At 34.4% G+C, this 25,632-nt stretch overlaps 1 protein-coding gene across 1 annotated transcript; it reads left to right on the top strand.

Annotated features, from left to right (window-relative positions):
• Positions 1–6,084: 6,084 nt before the first annotated feature.
• Positions 6,085–24,190, top strand: ANXA1 (annexin A1). The gene is given in 13 exon segments (NM_001163998.1): positions 6,085–6,253; positions 12,173–12,249; positions 12,342–12,450; positions 12,981–13,075; positions 14,168–14,281; positions 14,706–14,796; positions 16,360–16,439; positions 16,633–16,689; positions 17,972–18,065; positions 18,911–19,006; positions 20,405–20,463; positions 22,556–22,678; positions 23,839–24,190. Coding segments are annotated over 12 exon segments (1,041 nt in total). The 5' UTR covers positions 6,085–6,253; positions 12,173–12,183; the 3' UTR covers positions 23,896–24,190.
• Positions 24,191–25,632: the final 1,442 nt, after the last annotated feature.

Below are 25,632 nucleotides of genomic sequence, written 5' to 3' on the forward strand. Positions count from 1 at the left end.
TTCCACTGGTGAGATAAATTTCTTTTTCAACTGTAAGCAGTTCAGGACCTGAGCTTTCTTGGGGGTGCACACCAGCAAATCCCAATATTTACTACAGTTCTACAGGGATGACAAGGCAACTGCTTCACGAGGCCTCCTGACCCATTCATTGCATTTCCTGCAGTCAATTCTAAGTCACTGAGACTGGGTGAATGGAACGTACATAGCAGGAAAGTAGGAATACCTTTTGGACAAAGAGTGATTTCACCCACAATCCATCATACATTACATCTTCTCTCCATTCTAACACATATATAATTTATCTCTGGGATCTGAGCCTACATTTTTAGTGAGAATTATAAAGAGCAATAATCAAAACCCAAAATTATACAAGGAGAAACAATTAACTATGTGGGGAATGTTAGTAAGGCATTTAACCAAGTGTGTCCTTAATTAATAAATCTGCAGTAATTTGCTAGGGCCGCTGTGACAAAATACCAAACAGATTGAGTGGTTTAACAAACAGAGACTTAATTTCTAGTTCTGGAGACTAGAAGTCTGAGATCAAGGTGTCGGCAGGGATGGTTTCTTCTCAGGGTCATCAGGAAAAGGCCTGTTCCAGGCTACTTTCCTTGACTTGTAGATGGCCACCTTCTTTGTTTTGTCTTCATATTTTCTTCTCTTCGAGCATATAGAGTCCTTGCCACTGCTTTTCCATCTCTGCCTCTCTGAATGACTACATTTATCCCCCCAAAACAGACAGACAAAAAATGAGTTCTCTTTCCTCCCATCACATCTTCAACTAGAAAAGAAGAATGTAAGAGAGCCTCAGTGGAAGGGATACTCCTCATCCCCAAGGGTAGTGATTCTTTCTCTGTACTGGTTCTTCTGTCCTCCCAAATCTTGTGAAAGCTTGTTCCATTAACTATCCTGGGTTTTTGGTTTGTTTTTGTTTTGCTCTGTCTTTTTTATCTTCAACTCTTATTCTTTAATAATTTAATGTACTTTTTCACTAAAAATACATTCAGATTTTCCACTCCTACCTCACAACGAACACTTCAGTGCTGTCCATTTTCCCATCATTTTATGAAAGTGTATGTGATGTCTAAGAGTTGCATGCACGTAACTTCATGTTCTCAGCTTTTACATCCTTTTAAGACCACTTTTTCTCTACTCGGCTTCTGAAACTTAAAAGGCCATCATCTCTTTCTTAATTTCTAAATTTAAAGCCTATTTTTAATCCTCCTTCTAAATGACCATTCTGTAGCCTGGGCAATGTTAGTCACATCTTTCTTCCCATAATTTCTCCTCCTGATATATCTACTTCAGGACTACTTTTTCCTCATTTGCTTCCTACCCCTCAAGTATCCTCTTCTGTGTATATTTTTAGTAATTGTTGCCAAATTGCTTTTCAAACAGATAAGCACATGAAATCAATGTACAATGGTATCCCTTGTCTAACAGTCTCGCCAGTTAAGATGTTATAGGAAGTTTTAAACCATCTTCATTGTGATGCAAAGATAGATAGATATTCATTGTTTCTTTAAACAGTATTTCCTTCACTACTGTGCATTTGAACAACTTTTCCTGTTTGGCCATTTAGATTTGCTTCTCTGAATATTCACATTTTTTTCCTTCATTTCTGCTGTTGTTTAGGTTGCTTGCCTTTTTTCCTCAACTATTTATAAGAGCTTCTGGTACAATGTAGATATCAGCTTTTTACTAATCATGAAAATAAATTTTGAACTTTTAGTGAGAATCTATTGATTTTGCTTATTTTTATTTTTCTACATGTGTTTTTATTTGTGTGTATTAAAATCATATTAGGGGAGTTCCCGTCGTGGCGCAGTGGTTAATGAATCTGACTAAGAACCATGAGGTTGTGGGTTCGATCCCTGGCCTTGCTCAGTGGGTTAAGGATCCAGCATTGCCGTGAACTATGGTATAGGTTGCAGACACAGATCAGATCCTGCATTGCTGTGGCTCTGGCATAGGCTGGCGGCTACAGCCCTGATTGGACCCCTAGCCTGGGAACCTCCATATGCTGCGGAAGCCACCCAAGAAATGGCAAAAAAAAAAAAAAAAAGACAAATAAAATAAAATAAAAATAAAATCATATTAGGTTTCCATCTGTAGAAAACAGTTTCCCTAATCTAAAGATTCTATATGGTATTTATTTATTTTCTTCCATTTGATCCTTAGATGCATCTAGACGTTTTTTAATGTGGTATTAAAATGGGGATCCAGTTTTTCTAATTGTTCCCATTTAAAGAATTATTTTAAATTACTTAATCCATTCAGTTCAAATAGAAGTTGAAAATAATAGCACTATTCAATTTAAGAATGTAAACCTATTTTTATATAGACAACTGGGTTTTTTTAATTAATAAAATTTAGTTCTTAGAGATGTTTAGTGTTTACAGAAAAACTGAGTATAAAAATAGAGTTCCCATAAAATCCCTTTTCCCTGGCCTCGGTTTCTTCTATTATTAATATATGGCCTCACTGTGGTAGATTTCTTATAATTGGTGAATCACTATTGATACATTATTATTAACTAATGCCAGAGTTTACATTAAAGTTCACTCTTCATGTTATACAGTTCTATGGATTTTGCCAAATGTAAAAAAATCATATATATGACATTATGATTATGATGATTTTTTTAGTATAAAGTCATTTCCTGCCCTAAAAATCCCCTGTGTTCCACCTACTCATTCCCTTACATTTTTCCCCAAACTCCTGGTAGCCATTGATCTGTGTGCACTCTAGAGTCTGCCTTTTCCAGAATGTCATGTAGTCGAAATCATACAGTTCATAACCTTTTCATACTGCCTTATTTCACTTAGCAACATACATTCAAGATTCCTCTATGTCGTTTCCTGATTCGCTAACACATTTCTTTTTATTGTTGAATAAAATTTCATTGTAAGGATGTATAATAGTCTGTTTATCCATTCATTTCTTAAAGGACGTCTTGGTTGTTACCAGTTTTTGGCAGTTATGAATAAAGCTGCTATAATCATTTGTGTGCAGATTTTTCTGTGAAAACAATTTTCACAACTCATTAAAGTATCTAGGAGTGCTATCACTGGATTGTATCACTGGATTGTTTACTTTTATAAGAAACTGCCAGGCAATTTTCCAGAGGGTTGTGCCATTTTGTATTCCTACCAGCAATGAATAAGTATTTCTGTTAATTGGATTTTTTAATAATATCTATTACTCAAATATTTTTATGCAATGAGTTTATATATATTTTCTTTTCTCATCAGAAAGTTTTACTCCAAGAAGGTTGACATAAAAGGAAAAATCGCTATGATAGTACAAATCATGAAAGGCTATAGATTTGCATATAAAATGTATAGTAATTAAGCTGGCATTAGGAAACTTGAAATTGCACAACTTTAGATTTAAATAGTGCGTTTGCTCTCCTTGAACCTAGAAAGCAGACTTTGACCTCTTGACCCTAACCCACATCTTAATTTTTCTCCCCCAAAACTTCTTGAAAATTTATTGGAATAAAATTAGTTACAATAGCCATCATGACCATCTTATTCCCTGTTTTTAGGATAATATATAGAGGGATGGGGATACTATATTCAAGGATAAAAAAGACTTGTGAAACATTAAATTACTAATCCTAGCATGATCCTAGGAAGGAGTGTAAGAACTGACTCACCGAATCATTCACTGACTTTTCCTAAGTCACACAGTAATAGATACTAAGCCACCATTGAATCCGAGTTTCTGTTTTATCTAGATTTCTCACTCACAAAAGAAAATGTAGAGAGGCAGAGACATAAGGCCTCAGCACAAGTATGTTACCATTTTTGTTCAGTAGCTATTTCACTTACAACATGTGGATGGGAGAAATATGGTATTTCTTTAAGTTATATATGAGATTAACTTTTACCTCAAAACTCACACCCTGATATTTGCAGTAAGTTTAATATGAGTGCATGTTCAGCCCTTTCTGTCTTATCCTTGGGTTATACAAGATTTCAGAAAATCTAGTGAAATGAGAAAGGGCACCACAGTGCTCTTGATTCCAGTGATCTCAGTTGCTGATGACCAGCTCAATAGTAGCCTAAACTACAGGAGCAGAAATAAATATGCTGTAAAAATATAAAATATAATGGTTCCTTTTAGCTCTCTTTTTTCCCCTTTTCTTCCTTCACTTCCTATTTTCTCTCTGTGTAAATTAAATGGAGCTGGTGAGTCATCTAGAAACAGCAAGAGCAGTGACTCATTTCTCCAGAGTTGTAGTATGTGGCATTTCAAGTACATGAAGCATTTAACCAGTGATTATCCCTTAGCTGTTAATGGTAACATATAATATGTTTTGTTTTATTTCCAAAATTCCACTTCATATTATTGTGGTGGTACTGGGAGAGGGAGGGTAGTTTCCAAGAGATTATTCAGAGCACTATTCCTATAGGATTAGTGACGTTTTTATATTTGGGAATTTTATTGTCTTTAGAATTATAGCTCGAAGTTCATTTTGAAAAAATGTTTTTCTTTTTGTCCTCAATTCTGCCACAACTACCACATCTATTATTGCTGTTATAGGTCTGACAATCCATTATAAAACCAAATATATAGCAAAATTCCTCTAAATTTATGCTACTGGTAACCATAAAAAACAATAAATGACTATATGTTTCTTTTAGGAAGTTATATTTTACAAAAGGTGCATAAACTTTTTTCTTCATTTCATAGGAGTGTTACTGTGCAGAAAACTTCCAGTGTTTCCATTATCAAAGTTAGGAACACAAATATGAATAGAAGAAAAGTTTTGTGTAATTATATTTTCCCTTTTCGCCTAATAAATAAATGTGGTTTTAGAAAGCTGATCTACATTTGTCGAGATCCATTTGCAATAATATCAACCAATTAATTAGTTAGTACCTAATGAATTAGTTCAATGCATACTTATAGTAAATTGGCATTTATTCAGATATTTAGATTAGATGATTATCCTACTTCAGGATATGTTGATTTCATTAACAATAGTCTTATAATTAGAATTTAGAATATGTTGTAAAAACTGATAATCTCATTTTCATTGATTTTTCCTAACTTGATATATATAAATATATATAATAACCCAAGATAACAGGAGAAAAAGAGGAAAAAGAACAAACCACTGAAATAGTTCAGTATAAACTGAACTATCACTCTATGAGAGAGTTCATATTTGTGCATACTTTAATGGAAACATCTTATACAATTTTGTAGGCTTTCATTAAGAGTGAAAATGAATCACCATCAGGCTGCCAGAACAAATTTCCTTTTCTTGCTTCAAGTGGGGAATTTCTTAAGGTATCTGTACTGTGATAGCTGCTACTCCATTAATCCTTTCATTTTATAGTTCTGGTTTATTGTTCAAATTCTCTAGAATGTCAACAATCTGTTAGTATCAAAGTTTACATATAACTTATTCTATAAAAAGAATTAATGCATATAGGCATTCCCCTAATGCCAACATTTTCTTTGAATGTCATACAGATCATATTTCATTAACTTTGTTTGAAATTTGGACCGTCTGAAGTTTTATTTCTTTTATATTTCTTATTTATATCAACAAGCTGCATGCAAGCACAAAACTTTTATTTTGAAGGCAAGAAAAATGCTGGTGAAATAGAGAATTATCTGGTACAGTATAACATTAAAATGTACAAATACACATTCTCAATTGTCATGAGAATTCTAGAAGTTTGGCAGCCTAGAAAATATTACCCCAATTTTACAGAAGTTCAAATTCAAGGAAATTAAATATGTCCCCAAGATCACATAGTAATTAGTGATGAAGCTGAGACTTAGCCAAAGGAGGTTTTTTGTTTACTTTTGTTTTAAAGTTTATGGTTTTTCATTTCACAACTTGTTTAACTAAAAAGCATGCCAATCATTGGTATCCGGATTGAGCTGGACAGTACTGCATATTTGAAAATCTCTTGCATCTACTCCCCCAGAAAAAACAGTACAAACTGAAGAGGTTAAAAAAAAAAATCCTTCCTTCCGTTTCTTTTCCTCTGTGCTGTCAGCTCTGAGTTGGTTTAGTGAGTAGTTTTGCAAGGCTTGTTTCACTTTGTTTTGGGCAGGGCTGAGCCCTGTATTTCAAACAAAAGGCAGCCAGTTACTAACTTCTGGTTGCTAGGTGTGGTCTCCTTCCAAACTCTATAAAATGAGAAGCCCAAGGCTCCACTTCTAGTGTGAAACATTCAGAGGAGACTCTTTAGTTCTTTGGAAGAAGGCAGGGGAAAAAGAAAATGTAAGTATTGGTTTTCCTTTTAGTTAGTTTTGGCTGTTTTGAAAACTTTTCTCATCACAACATTTAATGTTATTTCTGTGGAATTTATGGCTAGCTGCATTTACATGTTTGATAAAACTCTCTGTAAAATTTCATTGGCTATTTATATTTGGGAATCTTAAGATGAAACATTTTGTTCTCAGTTAAGAAATATAATTTTTAAAATAAGGAGAGTTTGTTTCCTAAACTGGCTTATTGTACCGTTGATAAGGAAGGTATCATGGAAAAGAAGGAAAGAATGTGTTTTTTCCCCCACAAGTTATGACTTTCCAAGAGCTGTGTGTGCTTTATATGGAAATCAATATGGATGGTGGGAGTTTGGGGGGAGCCAGGCTGGAAGAACCCAGAGTGGGGGTTTCAGGAAAATATTTCAAAATAGCTGGACTTAAATAATGTTAAAAAAAAAAAAGAAGAAGAAGAAGAAGAAGAAGAAGAAAGAGAATATTCAGATCTCATAGTGGCAATCTTGCCCTCTGTAATTAAAATTTAGAAATTAATGTTATGTTCACTCAGGCAGTATAAATAAATAAGAGGATCTGTTTATTAATTATTTCCTTTAGAGAGGGTGTGGCCATATTCTTTTTCCTGTAATCTCTGTGTCATAGACAGGCTTTTCAAGTGCTGATTTGAAAACCTAAGGGAAAGGAAGTATTTCCTGGGTGGTGTCCGCAAAGTTATCCCTTGGGAATGCCATAGGACCTTCTAAAAATTACTCTACTTAGAAGCATTTTGAGATTGTTGAATGAGCTCATGGCCATAAAGTTCCTTAGAAAAGTACAGTTTATCTAAAGTAGGGTTTTCACTAGTGTCAGGTATACTTGCAAAAGTGAGAGATTTTGAATCTTAACCACATATCTTGCTATTGCTTATTACAAACGTTCCTTTAAGAATTTTTTTCTTAGCTCATGCTGCATGTTAAATGATGGGATATCAGATGTTTAGTGCTGGTTAATCAAAAAAGGTGTGCTTTTTCTTGCCCTGTTTGTGACTAAATTTATATATGGTCTTAAAAAAAGTAATATTCTCCTTGGCCTGCAGGAATGCATTTAGGTAGGCACATTGCAAAATGACTCAAATGGGATAAAATGCTGATTTCATAATTCTGAAATGGACTCTTCTCCAGAAGTTATGTTGCCAGCCTAGCCCCAGGCTCAACCACATGTGACAGACATACGTTTGATTAATGTTGACAAAATCATTAATGATATTATTAAGAAACCTGTCAGAGTTTCATGCTTATTAACTATTTTTTCAATCAAAACATCTTCAAAAATTAATTTATACTGATGTTAGCTACTGAGCTGGTTCTTAATCCTCTCTAGATGCATTAATTTATAACATATTCAAAATCAGTACGAAACCAATGACCTATTATTTTTCAGTAATAAGCCAAAAGCCATTTTTTTTGGAGTAAATGATTTCCTCTTTACTTAAAACTGGAGATATTTTTATCAAAAAGTCAGAACAGATACAAATTATACCTTCATTCATTATGCTAATTTTCTTTACCTCTATCTACTTGAGGTGAGATTTAACATGGGAACTTCAGAGCTATAATGAATCTTAGCTACTGTGTATCCTAACACCCTTATTTTTTATAAATGGAGGCCCCTCTGGAGAATTGAAATATTTTCTTGAGGTCAAATAGCCAGTTGAAGAGAATCAAACTAGAACTTAGAACTCCTCAACTCTTATTTTTACATACTATAGTTGCAGGTAGAAACCATTTGTTAAATTGATATTGTTATATTTCCTAAATAACTAGTACTGATATACTATTTATTCATCTAATAATGCTTATTTGCATACTAAATACCAGGCATTCTGCCAGGGATTGGAGTTCATAATGAGTAGTAGATTAGCTCCTGTGGAATGCTGCTATAGATATAAATAAGTAAATAGAAAACCATCATACAGAACACTAGGGGCAAATATAGGAGTAAAGGCAGGATGCTTTGGGAGAGCACAGTCACTCACCCCAGTGCTTAACCAAGGAAAGCCTCCTGGAGGATGCGATAAGATGATAAGATCTAGGCTGAATCCTCACCTAGAAGTATCGTTTACCAGAAACATCGTTTACGCAGAAGTCTTTGGGTGTGGAAGATGAAACAGCGTTCCAGGCAAAGGGAACACCTTATCCAAAGGCCTAGAAGCAAAACATTCATTAGACTACCTTCCATAAAGTGGTTCTTCGTAAGTGATACCATTGCACAGTCTAATTGCCTTTTCTCATATGAGAGGGTGTGGGAAAGACTTGTGAAATATATATTAGAGAAAAGAATTATGCAGAAGCCAAAGCATTGAAAATAAACTCCCTAGGGCTGGGGCGAAACCTGCCAGAGTCTCCATGGATTAACTGTGAATGGATTGAATTCTTCAGCATGAGCTAGTAAAAATAACACTGATTTTATCACTGCCTTTTTGGTTACTAGTTTAAAAGGATACACAACATTTTGGAATCAGGAGGCATGAATTTATGTGTATGCCTTGATGCTTGCAACTAGTATCTAGAAAATGCCAGAAAGAATTACCCTTTGTTTTCTCAGGTAGAAAATGGGAAAAATAATGCTGTCCTTGGTAAGGAACTTTCTACTTCTGTCATTGTAGAGCTCAGCTCTTTCTCGCTTGTTATCAGGAAGACATGATGGACCACAAAACTTGGTTTCCTCTGTCAGAAATTCTGGATGTGGTTTTCAAAAAGGTTTTTTTGTAATCATTTCAAACATTCAGAAAAGTTGCAAGAATATTGCACAGAATTGCCAAACACTTGTTACCCAGATTCCCCAAGTGTTAACATTTCACCACATTTGCTTTATCATGAATTCTTCCCTTTCTCCCTTCACCTTTGCTAATAGTTATTTGAGAGAACACTGCAGATATGATGTCCCAATATCTCCAAATACTTCTGTCTCTATGAATTAAAATATAAGGACATGGCCATCGCGCAAAATAAGCCTTAGTTTTCTCAAATTGTCTGGTTGGCAGAATTGGTAATGTACTGTTTCTGGAATACCTTTCTTTTACATTTAGTAAGCATGGCTCCATCTTTGTCGAGCATCTTAAACATATTTTTATGCAGATTTACCTTCTTCAATTTCTTGCTAAATGAGAGGAAGAGAGCGAGCTCTCTTATGACATATAAATACACACAGAAACGTTAATTTCTAGAAAGTTACACACTTTTTCACAGATAAATGAGGTTTGTAGGCAGTGCATGTTCACAGATTATTAATTAGAATAACTAACTCTGGAATATAAATAATTTCCATAAAAGTCAGTCTGTATATCAAAGGCCAATTTTGTCTTCAAATTAGATGATGTTAAGGACTGAGATAAACTTGGTTTCAGAACTCATTGGTAGCTAGATTAAATATATATCAAGCCAAGGAAAATTGATAAAATAAGCTCTTAAATACCTAGTACATATCCTAAACATTGCAATTAAAAAGAGAGACAGAAAAAAGAAAACTTTCAGTAAATTCTCAGGGTTATTAAAAAAATTTTTTTTTACTGTACAGTTATAATTTCTAGAGATTATTCTATGAATAGTAAAAATATCTGAACAGTATTTATACAACATGTAACAATCTACAAAGCATGTTTGCATGCATTTTGTTGAGAACTCTTCACACTATTGAATGGGTTTTATCAAATATAAAATGTGGGTTTTCCTGCAGAGGTGAGGTACTGAACAGATGAAATGGTTTAGTAATACAATTTGAGCAAAGTATTTTTGCTGTGGCATTTGTAAGGTGTGCTGCAACTCAAAAGTTCTGTAATACATGCAGTTGCATTTGAGCACTTATCTGGCATTACATGATAAAATGTTTCCTTTAGGGCAATTTTTTTATAAACTGCCACAATCCTTGTCTCTTTAAGCTTTGCTGAGAGTTACTTGGTTGAATTGAGATTCTTTTTTCCCCAATTACTTTCCTGAGGCAAGTTCTATTCAGGTTGCTTTTCTTTTCCAGACCATATTGCAGATCATACTTTCAGGCCATCCTACATTTTTGCTTCAGATAAAAATGTAGAAACAGAGAAGACAGGTCACAAAACTGTCTCCCATTTAGATACCCTTGTATCAAATTATTTAACTCCTTTATTTTCGTTATTTTGTGTTATGTAATTAATAAACTAATATAATTTTCCTAGGCTTTCTCAAGTTGTTTTTTAAGAAATGAATGTGTTATATAATCATTTTCTAAAAGTGAAAAAAATTATGTAGTAAAGTTTTCAGAAAATTTGTTTTGAAGTTGTGAGGCTCATTTTTAAATTTGTATTTGACACTAGCTTTAACTCTTCTTTGATCTCTTTTGAAGATTTTCTTTTCTAATTCAGAAGAGCAGAAATATTGTAACACATTTATCTGTAACTGAAGGAAAAATACTTTGCTAAGAGACCAATCACATCACTCATTTTGAAAATTCTACTTTATAAAGGGCATGGATGAGATGGTAAAAATGGAAATTTTAAATAGCTGAAACCCTGCCAGAAATAGCAAGAAGTTTTGGATGTGCCAATTAAGCAATAGGGAAATGAAACTCCATGTGCCAACAGAAATTGCACCAGATTATACTGTAATAGGAACTAAAAACTTGTGCAAAATTGCGTGCTATGCCTTTACCTCAGGAAATAACTTTAAATTTATCAGTTGCTGGGGGGAGGAGATTAAATGAGTGCACAATATATTGGTTCTTCTCAGAGATGACAGAACAGTAATTTGAACAATCCCCATGATAACTAAGTGGAGATAGTTTCTGTTTTGGATATTATTTCCCTCATGTGTTTAATCTTATTATTTGGAACTACAGCTATTTTTCAGCAGGTGTGGATTGAAATACATTGTCTGAACATGCTGTTAAGGAATCAGGTTATGGGTTTTTCTCCTTGTGAGCCACTTAAGTTCATATCAAGAATTTAAAACTGCTAAGATTATCCTTCCAATCTCCTTCAGATATTCTCCTGATAGCACTCTCCAGAGAAGTAAACAAAAGGGTATGCAGAGATAAATCAGCACAGACCTAGAGCCTGGGCTCCTAAAAACTCATCCCTAGACAAAATTGATCATTAGTGGGTTCTTTTGTAGATAAAACAGAGAACATATTAATTTTTTTAAACATACTTCAGGTTCTAAAAATATAGGTGGTTTATTAAATTAAAATATTGCTGAACCATGATAGCAATTCAAGCAATTTTCTTTAAGATAAAGTTTTCCAAAAGAGAGCATGCATGGTGCAATTTCACTCTAGTGAAGCCAATTAGAGCAAAGAACCTGGTGTAGAATAATCCCTTTCCTTTTTTTTTTTTTAATTTGTGTGTGTGTGTGTTTTGGGTAAAAAAAAAAAAAAAAAACAAAACAAAAAAACAACCACATGCAGGACTAGTATGTACACGGCTCATATAGGAAGAGATGTGAGTGTAACAATTATTCCAGGTGCTAAAATAATTTTTTACCAAGGAATGGAAAAGAAAACAGAATTATTCTCTAAGTTCCTTGAGAGAAGGGGTGTTTCAGTGTTCTTGTGCCCTCAGTCCTTAGAATACAGTGGGTGGTCTGTAAATTTAGAGTAACAAAGTGAATTGCCAGTTCTTTTCTTCAGCCTATGTGTTTACTTGCAGAAGTCATCTCATCCCAAATGTTTGACTGGATAATCAGAGAAAGAGCTAAGTTTCTGAGGCTATGAATTTCTGCTCAAGGGTGGTAAATTCTCTAAATAAACAAACAAACAAAAACCCCCTATATCTAGCATCTATGATGCTTCTAAGAATAATCCTGGAAAGTGAGGGTGTGGTTGCTCTATGTCTATGTAAGAAGGTGGGGTAATGTGTATGCATGGTGTGTTTGTGGTTTGTAAAAGCATTTACCTGTTTTCTTTCCAGATCCTTCAAAAATGGCAATGGTATCTGAATTCCTTAAGCAGGCCTGGTTTATTGACAATGAAGAGCAAGAATACATTGTAAGTTAAGTGACAGTAAAATAATAGTTAAATATTAAAATAGAAACTCATATAAGTGAATGGACAGTCATTTATTTCTCTCTCATCCACAGAAAACTGTGAAAGGATCCAAAGGTGGTCCTGGGTCAGCAGTGAGCCCCTATCCTACCTTCAATCCATCCTCAGATGTTGAAGCCTTGCATAAAGCGATAACAGTGAAAGGTAATTATATCTCACCAAAACAGTCTCCCCTGGACTTTTCAGAATGGCCATTTGAATGGCTATTGGGAAATAGATATGTGCAGTGGAAAGAGCCTATTTCATTTTTGAAGATAAAAAGATTTCTTTGTCAACAAAGATATATTTCCTTTCTCAGCATTTAGAAAGTTTTGGTCAAATCGGTAGAATCTCTACTGCTATAACAGATATTCTCACCCCTCATTTCTGGCAGAGACTCAGTTCTGAAGTCAACACCTCTGCTCACACAAAGGGTTTGAGGTAGGAACCAAACACTGCAATGCTGAAGACCAGGAATAATTTCCTCCCCTTCTTTCATTCAAGTGAATGGAATGTCCTCCAGAGTACTTCCATTTGATATGTAGTGTTGTATCCATATCCTAGGCTGATGTAATTTATGCTTCTAAGTTTTGCTAAGAACTTCATTTGAAGCATCTTAATAATGAATCATTTTATGTCAGTTATTAAAGATGAAGAAAATTGATTTTAAAAGTCGAGGGCCCCTTTATTTCCAGGTGTGGATGAAGCAACCATCATTGAAATTCTAACTAAGAGAACCAATGCACAGCGTCAGCAGATCAAGGCAGCATATCTCCAGGAGAAAGGAAAGGTAGGTTGGATTGGTTAATTTAGAAAATTAATTCCACCCACTTTAATGTTTAAATACAGATTTCGAAGCACAGTTGTCTAGTTCTTTCAGTCTCTAGCCACGGTTTTTCCATTACAACTAAGACTGCGATTACAGTATTATCCCCTTGATTGCAATATAATCAATTCTAACAAATTTAATAGTTTTATACATTGTTTGTCATCTTGGTTTTCTGCACATGTGGTATTCTGTATTGGAGACAACCTTTTTTTTTCACTTGAACATAATAGACATCAGTGTTACTATTGGCAATAAAGAATACGTTCTGATTGAAATGCGTCTTCTGTTAAAATTTAAACTGAGCTGTTTAATGTCTGAATGTCTACTTTAAAATAAGCTTTTCGGAGTTCCAGTTGTGGCTTAGTGGCTTAAGAACCTGACGTAGTGTCCATGAGGATGCAAGTTCTATCCCTGGCCTCACTCAGTGGGTTGAGGATCCTTAAGGATCGGCCTTGCTACAAGCTATGGCATAGGACTCAGATCTGGTGTGGCTGTGGCTGTGAGGTAGGCTGGCAGCTGCAGCTCTGATTCAACCCCACCCCTAGCCTGGGAACTTCCATATGCCACATATGTGGCTGTAAAAAGAAAAAAAAAAGTAAGCCTTATATTTTTAGACCAAATATGGGTAATTTTTTAAAGGAGTACAATTAGAAAACTATATAATGTCAATGTCTGGTAATAGTGCTTATTTGAACAATGTAAACCTCAAAGATTGGAAAAGTTATTAATACATTCTTTTTAAAGTATTCTTACTATTGTTTCTGTTAATTCACCACCCTTGTTTTTTGAGCTCTGTGATTTCTTTCCTGTATAAAAGATTGAGAACCCTGAACTTTAAGAAGTTATGAGTAAATTCAGTAAATTCCATTCTAATCACTGTATAAAGATATACAGTGATATACAGCTATCCTTTTCTATGTGAAGGGATGGAGATCTAAATGATGATTGGGTTTAGGAATCAGTGGTAAAACTACCTAAAGATCAGGTAATATCACATTACTGTATCACCTAGTGTGTTATTTACCCAAATTTTATGACACCTCCTTGTTATAGCCCCTGGATGAAGCTCTGAAGAAAGCCCTCACAGGTCACCTTGAGGAAGTTGCTTTGGCTTTGCTGAAAACTCCAGCTCAGTTTGATGCTGATGAACTCCGTGCTGCAATGAAGGTAAATCACCTGATTTAAGAAAAACTCTTTTCCTCAAGAGAATGTCCAGTCCATTGCACAGTCCAAGAGAATGCCTCCTATTGTATTCTCAGCAACTAGTATGAGACTATCAATCAGTGGAAATAAAATGAATGAATGAATAAATAAATGTTGGTGTTAACAACTGTGTTATTTCTACTATCCTCATGATGTTACATACCTCAGTTTTTATAAATTTGGTTTTATAAATTTGGTTTTAAACTGATTTTAGTTTAGAGCAATATAATAAATGTGCCTTATTGCAATATTAAATATTGTGACTATTAACTAAATACTGAGAGAAATTTACTAAAAGTCAGATTTAAAGAAATTTTTTGGACAAAAAACTAGCTGATACTCTTGAATGAAGATTTTTCTACATTCGTTTTTTTCTTTTTCAATTCAGGGCCTTGGAACTGATGAAGACACTCTGAATGAAATTTTGGCATCAAGAACTAACAGAGAAATCAGAGAAATTAACAGAGTGTATAAAGAAGGTAAGTTTGAATGTCCCACAGTCCAAGTGCCTTGGTTGGAACGGAAATCTGATACACTTTTCTTAAAATCGAGTATGGATGTTTATTATTGGAACTCCGGAAACAATGTATTAAAATATTTTTTCATTGTTTGTCACGTGTCTACCACACACGCCTACTGTTACTAGACAGCATTTAAGTTGCTGGGTTGCAGATAAGGGACACAATTGTCTCAGTCCTCATCAAGCTTGCCCTTTAATAAGAAATATCCTTCTGGGGCAAATGGCCACATGTTATTGCAATAGAAAACTCAATTTAAAACATTGAATCTAAAGAATTTGCTGAAAACAGTTCTTCTTATTCTGAGATTTATTTCATTAAAAATGTCCTGTTGTCTTTCATTTTGAAAAGATAGCAAAAAATATATTAAAATGTCCAAACATTTGTCCTTGAAAAGTTAAAGAGCTTGGTAATTATAATTCTCTGATGGAAACAACTTTACCATTATGAACATAAACGACTCATTCTCCATTTACAGTTAGATCCAGATGATGAAACACCAGCCATGGATTCATTTTATCTATTCAGTTTAACACGGTTAAATACTCAATACTGTAAAGAGAGTGTCGGCGAGTGGGTCCTCAGCAGTGCTGGGTCTTTATGATTTTCCTTTTCTAGTTTCCAGAGCCCCCAGCTTTTTTCTTTTCCCCACACAATATGTAGCACCACAGAGGCTCTTTCTGCTTGATTTTCATACCAAGCACAGAGAGTACAATAGCCCTTGTGCACTGTTTTCAGAGCAATCTAATAAAGAAATCAGAATAAGGAAGCTTTTTACCCCATTCTGCAGTTCTTATCTCATTGTCAGTATTTATCTTAGATCCATTTATCAGTGATAATCATCATTAGGGGCATTATTGTTAGTCTTTTATTTGATAAAACATAGTTTATAAAGATAAATATCCATATTTATCCTTTATTCGCAAGGTAGAGTTCAGTGGTAGCTTATTAAATTTTTCTGTCTTCTGGCCAATTTTAAACTCAGTTTTTTTGCTAATACATCATCACTTTGTAAGTTGTGTTTATCAAAGAAAATATGTAAATCTGTATCTAATATAGATGTGTATACATAAGCATTCATAATTTAACTCTATTACATATAAGATATTTATCATATGTAAAGTAAATAAATAGTCTGTGTTCAATCAGGTACTTCTGGTTTATCCTTTTAAATAAATGTCCTATTCATCCCATTGATTAAATTTTGGTCTGTTTTATTTTATAATTAGTTATTTAATAATGTATACCTCCCCAATTTCTTCTTGTTAGCAAAAGCTTTAGGACTATAGGTCTTTATTCACAGTATTATCTAAATTATTTCAATTGCCTTATAGGAAATAAATTTGATAGTTAAAAAATTTATTTGCTCTGATTTCTCTATTTTTATTAAAAAATGATAATAGTTTAAATGTTGTTCCGTAAGTTATTGAACTTTTGGCATTGCAAATTGTGAACCAATACAGAGATGTCAGATATTATTTTTATCACCAATTAACTGCAAAATATGCTTTTCTTACTTCACAGAACTAAAGAGAGATCTGGCTAAAGACATTACCTCAGACACATCTGGAGATTATCAGAAGGCTTTGCTTTCTCTTGCTAAGGTATAACTCAAATAGTTCAGGAAATGCTTCTTTTTTTTTGAAAAGTACAATCTTAGATTTCATTTATCCCTAGAAATGAGCAATTCACTCCTTTTCTTGCAAGGAATATTACTCATGTTATTTTAAAGGGATTGAGTAAATCATGTGAAACCATGCTATGAAACTACTCACAAGAGAATGGGATATTTTCCAGGGTGACCGATCTGAGGACCTTGCTATAAATGATGACTTGGCTGATACAGATGCAAGGGTAAGTAAATGCCCACAGATGCTCCTAGAATCCACCTTCCTACTTCAAATAAAGCCTGAGAAAGAAAAGTGAAAGAAAGAAGCACATGTAATATTCTTTTAGCAGTGAACCCTGGAATGATTTATAGGTATAAGTTTATATTGTACAAATATTATGGTGATAATATCAAAATTATAAAAAATATAATATTTATATACTTTCAAGTATATTGTCACATATAGTTTCAGCAAGGTTGCTTGTTATTACACACCAATCCATTGGAAATATTAGAAAAATTATGCCATTTTAGGGCCTGAAATTTTTGTTTAAAAAAATAAAGATAGCTATTGTGTCCATATGCTTTCCTCATAGGATAGAATTCTCTACAAATTCATCATTGTGAGTTAGTAAGAATAGAAACTTGCTTGACTACCTCCATTCACTTCACTGTACTAATACATTAGCCTGCACATTATAGGCATTCATTAACTTTTATTGAATAAATGCACATATATCAGATGTTTGTTCGAAAAGTCCAGAATACCTTATGTTGCTTGAAAGTTTGACCATTTTAATGGAAATTGTGTAATCATATCAAAGAACAAAAGTTAGTATTTAAATAATTTCCCATAGTAATAAATTACTCTTATTTGCTTATGGCATTTCTGAATGTGCTTTCCATTTTAAGACTCTCAGGGCTCTTAGATATATCTTTATGGTGGCTACATGGGTTAGTGTGTCCCAGGAGGAGGATGGTAATTAAGATTTCAAAGTTAACAGAGAATGCTTGTGGCAATACGCAAGGATCATCCTTTATATTTACAAAAAAGGGAAATCTATAGTTTAATAATATTAAGCTATTTAAGATTACAAAGCACATTAAGTTGTAGAGTCAGAATTTGAATCTGGAAATTCTAACGTCAAAATTCAAGATCTAGGTAATGGTTGAATTATTGATCTTTTAGTACCATTTACTGGTAATTATTTTGAATAATTAAAAATTTAAAAAAAGAAAGTCCCTTAGAGTTGTCATGATAGGTATAATCTTAAAACAATTAAATTCCACAAATATTTATTCTGCAAACACATAACTAGTCTCTAGTGTTTGCAAGGCAAACTTTGAAATACTATGGAAGATACTTGACAAAATAAGGTCCCCATCTCTAAGGAACTTGTAATCTTGGCATTGCCTACTCTGTATTGACACAAAACAGTTGCCTCAAAAATCTTTGAAGAGATCTAACATTCTTGTGCCTATATCAAGTCAGCAGATAGTCATGCGTATTTTTGTGTTTTTTGATAGGCTTTATATGAAGCAGGAGAACGAAGAAAAGGGACAGATTTGAATGTGTTCATTACCATTCTTACTACCAGAAGCTATCCTCATCTTCGCAGAGGTAATAAGAAAACAAATATTTCCTGGGACTTGTTTATAGAAGATGCAGTTATTTTAAGGACAAATAAGAGAAAAGGAAGAGAGAAATTTTAATCAGTGTCACTCCTATACCAAATGAATGCAGTGCTCCTGAATCCTTATTGCTGTTTGTGTATTTGTCCAGCATTGTCCAGCCACTATTTTATGCTAGTTAAAACTCATTTGGTGACTTTGACATATAGAACACTACTCTTACTATTTCTATTCCCCAGAATATTTGGAATAGATATTACAAAATATACACATAGAACAAATGAAATTACAGTAAAGAAAACCAAAAAAACCTCAGGACTAAGTGAAGGAAAGATATATAGATGTTCTAGTAGCAAAAAACAAAAAAAGTGTTCTTGCCTTTGATCACAAGATTTAGCTCAGATTCTTCTGGAAGCCAGAGCAAAGGGAAGTTTGCTTACCTAAAGTTTATTATCTTATAATAGCACTCTGATTTCTAATGTTAGAATTGAGAAATTTATTACACAGATCTTTATATGAGGGAAGATCCATTTGCTGTGGCACTTAGTTCTGATGCTGTTTTACGGCTGTCAATCACATGCCACTTCTCATAAATGTCAACATTTGCAAGAATTTCATGAAAATATATAGAGGCACCAAAATAGCCATGTGAGTTACTTTCTGAGGAGAAGATGAAGTATCCAAAACACGCTTATTTGAATAAGTAGCTTTAAAATGTGTTTTCTGAAGTTTAGTCCTCCTAAGGAATGCTTTGACTCAGTTGCCTTGATATTGCTAAAGTTTGCTAAAGAATAGGGTGTTTTGTACATCTCTGAATTTAAATTTAATATTTAGTGTTTCAGAAGTATTCCAAGTACAGCAAGCATGACATGAACAAAGTTCTGGACCTGGAGTTGAAAGGTGACATCGAGAATTGCCTTACAGTTGTTGGTATGTAGTCCTGGAGAGGGAAGGGTATTCTAACTTGAAATTACATCATCAGCTGTCTCATAATTTACAAAGAAATATAACAAAATGAAACAAAAACTCAGATGTAATTTATCTGTGTTTCAAATAGAGGCAACAGGTAAGATAATGGCAATAAATGTTCAGCTGAAGTTATACGATGATCTTCCTAGTAATAACAGATATTATTTCCTTTTTCAAAAAGATGTGCATGTGAATAGTATTTACTGAGCACCTGCTTATACCCTGCAATACGCCAGGCTGGGGTTGGCACAGAGGAAAGTCAAAGAGGTTATTAAGAGCATGGGATTTGGAATTAGATAAGTACAGATCCACATTCTAGTCTGGCACTTGCTAATTGAGTAATCTTGGGCAAGTCCAGGTTTGATTCAGTAGGTCTCTGGTGCCTTCTGAAAAGTCTTCAGAAGAAAAAGATTTTAGGAGTTCCCGTCGTGGCGCAGTGGTTAACGAATCCGACTAGGAACCATGAGGTTGCGGGTTCGGTCCCTGCCCTTGCTCAGTGGGTTAACGATCCGGCGTTGCCGTGAGCTGTGGTGTAGGTCGCAGACGCGGCTCGGATCCCGCGTTGCTGTGGCTCTGGTGTAGGCCGGTGGCTACAGCTCCGATTGGACCCCTAGCCTGGGAACCTCCATATGCCGCAGGAGCGGCCCAAGAAATAGCAACAATAACAACAACAACAACAACAAAAAAGAGAGACAAAAGACAAAAAAAAAAAAAAAAAAAAGAAAAAGATTTTAAAGGTTTCCCATTTTATTCAGATGACCAGTCACAGTTTGGGAACCTGCATTCTAAAGCAGTGCTTCTCAAACATTCATGTGCATATGAATCCCTTGGGAATCTTGTTAAAATGCAGATTCTGACTCAGTAGTTTTGGAGTAGGCTCTGGGATTCTGCATTTCTAACAAGCTCTAAGTTGATGCTACTTCTTAAGGTTTGAGTATCAAGGTAGAGGATCTTAACATCTGCTGGTGTTTTATATGGCAGCTACTTTATGTTTTAAGCTGTTCTATTCCACTTAAAATATTATTTCTTACTACAAGATGAAAGAAGTATTTCTCGAGCACCTACTGGTTTCCCTGTTTCCAGGAAGAGTATATTCAGGGCAGTATGAGTTGTTGCACTTGCTACTGGGTAGATTTAAAATAATAGGATATAAGCGATGTTGTCAGGAGACAGAATATTCAAAATCACCATCTACAGAAGAGCTTCTTATAAGCCAAATATCCCATATTAGGATGGGAGGTGAGAAACAGGAATGGAGAATGGAATCCTACTTACAAAACTCTTTATTTCCTGTTTCTTTCAAATGCATCTTTCTTCTTTTGTGGTAAATATGTCAACTAAAATATGCCTCCCTTTTAGTGAAGTGTGCTACAAGCAAACCAATGTTCTTTGCTGAGAAGCTTCATCAGGCCATGAAGGTAATGTTGGCTAAAAAGACATGCACAAGTTAAATGAGAGTTAAGTTTTATTTGGGACAAAATGGGGACCATAGCCCGGGAAGCAGCATTTCAGAGAGCTCTAAGATACTGCGCCAAAGAGGCAGGGGGAAATGTTGGTATATATGTGGTTTTGATGAAGGAAGAGATACATGCAACCAAACATACATTTTGCAGAAATTTGCTACTAGTCTTGTGAAGGTTACTGCTTGTCACGAGAAGCAGACCTCATCCCGAAGGATTTTAGTGCTTTTTTTAGATATGAGGAGATGTAAAGAATTGGGCTTATAAAATCTCCTCCTAAAAATATCTACTTATCTGAAGACCTGCTCTACCAGTTTTCCCAAAGCACAGAGTGCCTCACTCCTGATCTCCACCCTGAGCTCTTTCAGTGGGTGTTGAGGGTCGGCAGCTACAGTGGCTCACGATTCATTCTGTATAGAGGCAGATGGCAAGTGCCAATCTCCAGTTCATAGGAACCTATATGTATGATTTGATTGGGGGAAAATACTGTGTGTGGAGAGAAGAACAGAAAACCTCATATTGTTTGAAAATTACACTCATTTTAATGTATTTCCATTAAAAAAGATTTCTTTTCCATCCGATGCAAGAGGTAATATACTTATTACAGGAAAATTCTGTTAGCTTTATTATATTCTTTTATAAGTAAAATAGTAAGATGAGTTTGTAGGTAGTTTGTGGATTACTCATGATTTGCATAAAACCTGAGTCATCAGAGGACAGGGAGTATACTTGTTCTTCTAATGTATGACTTTAGTAATCTACTTCTGTTAAGGTTTGAAATTTTACAATCTCCCCCTTTCTAAGCTTCATTATCTTTTGTATTATTCTGTCTTCCATGATATTGCTTAGTATGTCATTCTAAGATTTTTAAATGTTATTCTAAGATCACTGAAGTGAAAAGTGTTAAGATGTATTTGAAATACTTTAACCACTTCACTGTAGTTAATTATCTAGCATGCATTCTGTTGTATAGGATGTTACCTGTATACTTGCATTGTGAAAAGTTATGAAGTTGTCTTTTTTTCCCTTTGCAACTCCAAAATAAAGAAGTCTTCAGAGAGAGATCTAACCATTCAATTAGTAGGAAAGAGTCCCTTTGAAGCGATAGGCATTGTGCCACTGGGAGTAGGCAGTACAATCCCTGACCCTATGCCTGTGCTAGCTACTGAGGTAGTTAGATGGGTAATGATGAATACCTAGTATTGTAAAAGAGCAGAAGAAGGATGTGTGCTCCAGACTTTGGAAATCAGTGTAGTCTTGCTGTCAGCTAAACTAAGACCTGATATTTGAATAGGAATTAGATGAGAGCAGGAGTGGAACAGATAAAGGAAGAAAGCAAGTCTGGTCCAGAAGGTAGGAGGATATCAGATATTAAATATAATTAGAGTGAGAGTGTGTGATGTGAGAAGTCGTAGCATTAGACGGCATTGGAAGCCCAGATAAAATGATTGGTTTTCATCATCAAAGCATCTGAAGGCCATTAAAGGCCATATAAATAGATGAATTAGGTGATAAGATTTGCAATTTAGAAAGTTCACTTTGGAGTTCCCTTCATGTCTCAGTGGAAACAAATTTGACTGGCATCCATGAGGATGCAGGTCTTGCTCAGTGGGTTAAGGAGCTGTGATGTAGGTTGCAGAAGAGGCTCAGATCTGGTGGTGCCGTGGTTGTGACGTAGGCCGGCAGCTACAGCTCTGATTTGACCCCTAGCCTGGGGACCTCCATATGCTGCAGGTACAGCCCTAAAAAGACAAAAAAAAAGTTCACTTTATTTGTAATTATTGAATAGTTTAGACAGAGGAAAGACTGGATGGTAGAAGACCATTTAAGAGGTTATGAAAGTTCTTACATACTGCTGATGTCACATTTGGGTTCATGTCATTTTATTACCACTTGTGTAAACTGTGTGTGCGTGTTTGTGTATTTTAAGGTGGAAATAGTTTCTCTATAAAAACTATATAGGTGAGCAAAAAAGCTGCATATTCAAACCTATGTCTTATTAAAAGGATGCTCTGTATGAGGGACACTTACTGTCATTTGTTTTGGAAAGGGTATTGGAACTCGTCATAAGACACTGATCAGGATTATGGTTTCCCGTTCTGAAATTGACATGAATGACATCAAAGCATGCTATCAGAAGTTGTATGGTATCTCCCTCTGCCAAGCCATCCTGGTATGTTGCTATTTTCAAAATGCTACCCCTACAAATGACAAATTCTTTTGAAACTTCTTCAAAAAGAAAAGCTGACTTATTATATCTGTAAATTTCGTAAGTAAGAGTAATTTGTTATATTAAGATATATAATTTAAAGTAAATTGAACTTTCAGTGATAAAATCTACTAGTGAGTTCTATACTGGAGTTTTCCAGTAGTCGTGGAAATAGTTTCCCTATGTAAATTTAGCAATCAAAATATTTTAGTAGAGAGATATAATGATTTATGATTTATGTTACAATGAATATTGGTCAGAGGATTAGAAACTTTAAAGTTTTTCCTAATTTTGTAGTATGTAAAATGTATAAAATGCATGTTCAACCTAAAAAGTAGAAAGAAAGACAGGTGTGGAGTTCCCGTTGTTGCGCAGCAGAAACAAATCCAACTAGGAACTATGAGGTTGCAGTTCATTCCCGAGCCTCGCTCAGTGGGTTAAGGATCCGGCATTGCCGTGAGTTGTAGTGTAGGTCTCAGATGTGGCTCAGATCTGGCATTGCTGTGGCTGTGGCGTAGGCCAGCAGCTATAGCTCCAATTAGACCCCTTGCCTGAGAACCTCCATATGCCATGGGTGTGGCCCTATAAAGCAAAAAAAAAAAAAAAAAAAGCAAAAAGAAAAAAAAGAAAGTCAGGTGTGAAAGAATTTTGAATTTAATGAAAGATAGGTGACTATTTAAATTCAATTTGGCATTTATATTGGATAACATCTACCAAGAAAAGTGAGTATTTCATAGGCTGATAACTTTCTCTCTGACTGACTAATTCAGATACTCTTCAAGGTGTTATGAAATTATATTGTATTATACTTAACTCTGTGTAATATTTCATTCCTGGAAAATAATGGCTCTAATATACCTCATAATCAGTTGAGATTTGCATTCTGAATTTTGAAAGCTATTGCTTTTCATATAAAAATCTATTAACAAATACCAGTTATTTCTATATGAATTACACTATTCAATTGAATAAGTGATATTCTTAGGATCCTAGGTAATTGATGTACTGTGATATATGTTCTACAACTATTGTCTGCTAATACAATAATTACTCTACAGTTAAAAAATACCTTATTGATTATGGTCTCTGATAGCATTAAATATACTTTATTTTTTAATCAACAGGATGAAACCAAGGGAGATTATGAAAAAATTCTGGTTGCTCTATGTGGAGGAGACTAAACGTTCCTTTGATGATCTCAAGCTTTTTGATCAGCAGTCTTTTTAATCATATCTTTTCATTCCGTATCATAGACTTAAATAAGAAAATTTCTTCAGCAGGATTATAGTCTAGCTAACTCCTTTCTGAAAAATATAGCCTATAAATCATTTTTTGTATTACAACTTTATATAATAGAGATAAGTTTTTTAAAAAATATATTTACCCCAAACTATAGAACCCCATGAAGAGGTTGTTCTAGTAACATTGTCTGAGGAATATGTTTATGTCACAGAAAATAAAATGATTTTACAGGCCAATTGCTGTGTGATTGGTTCTTCTATTCGGATTTCCCTTTGTGTGTAATGCAGTTGTTTAATTTGATATCAAGGAACAGGAGCCTGAATTCTATATTATAATCATCTAATGGAATAATTTTACATATTAAATAAAACATTCACAGAATTAGAAAATGAAATTTTTACATTTTAGTGCCTGGGTACAGATCATTGCGAGAGTATCCCTGTATAATAACAGATCTATTGCATCAGCATTGTAATAATTGGATATTCTGTTGTATTCCATAAACCTGTGTAAAGATTAAATGACAACAGCAGTAAAAGTTGCTCACTTTTAAAAAAATGGTAGTTGCATGTTTAGTTTTCTAAGAAACTGTCAAACTCTTTCCAGAGTGGCTATACTATTTTACTTTCCCATCACAAATTTACCAGTAATCTAGTTTCTCCACAACCTCATCAGCTTTTGATATTGTCACTGTTTTGCATTTCAGCCTTGTTTATTTTTCATTGTCGAGTTTTGAAAATTCTTTATATAGTCTAGGTATTAGTCCTTTGTCAAATAGTGGTTTGCAAATATTTCTCTCACTCTATAGCTTATCTTTGTATCCTCCTAATAGATAAAGTCTTTCTCAGAGGAAACATTTCAAATTTTAATGAGGTCTAGTTCTTTGATTTTTCCCCTTGTTGATTTTCCTTTTGGTGTCACATCTGAAGACTCTTTACCTAAACTTAGGTCCTGATATTCAGCCACGGCACACCTCGTGGAAGATAGGAGATCCGAAGGATCCTCCCTGATTCTACATAGATTTATTAACATGTGTGTTCTATGCAATTTCAACTTCTTGTGGATGGCTCAAACTCTCAACACTTTCTTTTCTTATCCCTTGGACCCTGGAATTCCTGCTGGTGCTGGCCTTTGGGTGCTGCAGTATTCCACATTGGTTCCTTTAACCTGCTCACTCCTCTATAAATAGTCCCTTATTTAAAATTATCATCAAAACTCCTAGCTTGGTGTTCCCAGCCATTTCCTACTAGGATTCTATTTGATACTGCTTTCCAAAAGTACTAAACTACTTATTTTATCAAAAACCACTTGAGAGGCTCCTGACTAAATTTCAGATACTAGATTTAGGTAAGTGGATACAGAGTTGAATAAGAGAGTATGTAGTAAGTGGAAGTATAAAGAAACATTTTAGAAGTTAAAAATATAGAGCTTTCCATGATCCATGAAAGAAAAAATTGATTAGGCCTCATTAAAATGAAAAACTTATGATCTGTTAAAGATACTATTAAGAATGAATAAGCAGACTGAGAGAAAATCTTTGCAAACAAGATATTAAAATACCAGTAGCCAAAATATACAAAGAACTCATAGATTCAACAATAAGAAAACAACACCTTAATTAAAAAATGAGCAAAAGATTGAAAAGGCACTTCACCAAAGAAGATACATAGATGGAA

Source organism: Sus scrofa, chromosome 1, assembly GCF_054392235.1.
Source record: "Sus scrofa isolate SSC_HxYL_T2T_F1_AM1 chromosome 1, Sscrofa_HxYL_maternal_Yorkshire_Landrace_v2.0, whole genome shotgun sequence".
Classification (NCBI taxonomy): domain Eukaryota; kingdom Metazoa; phylum Chordata; class Mammalia; order Artiodactyla; family Suidae; genus Sus; species Sus scrofa.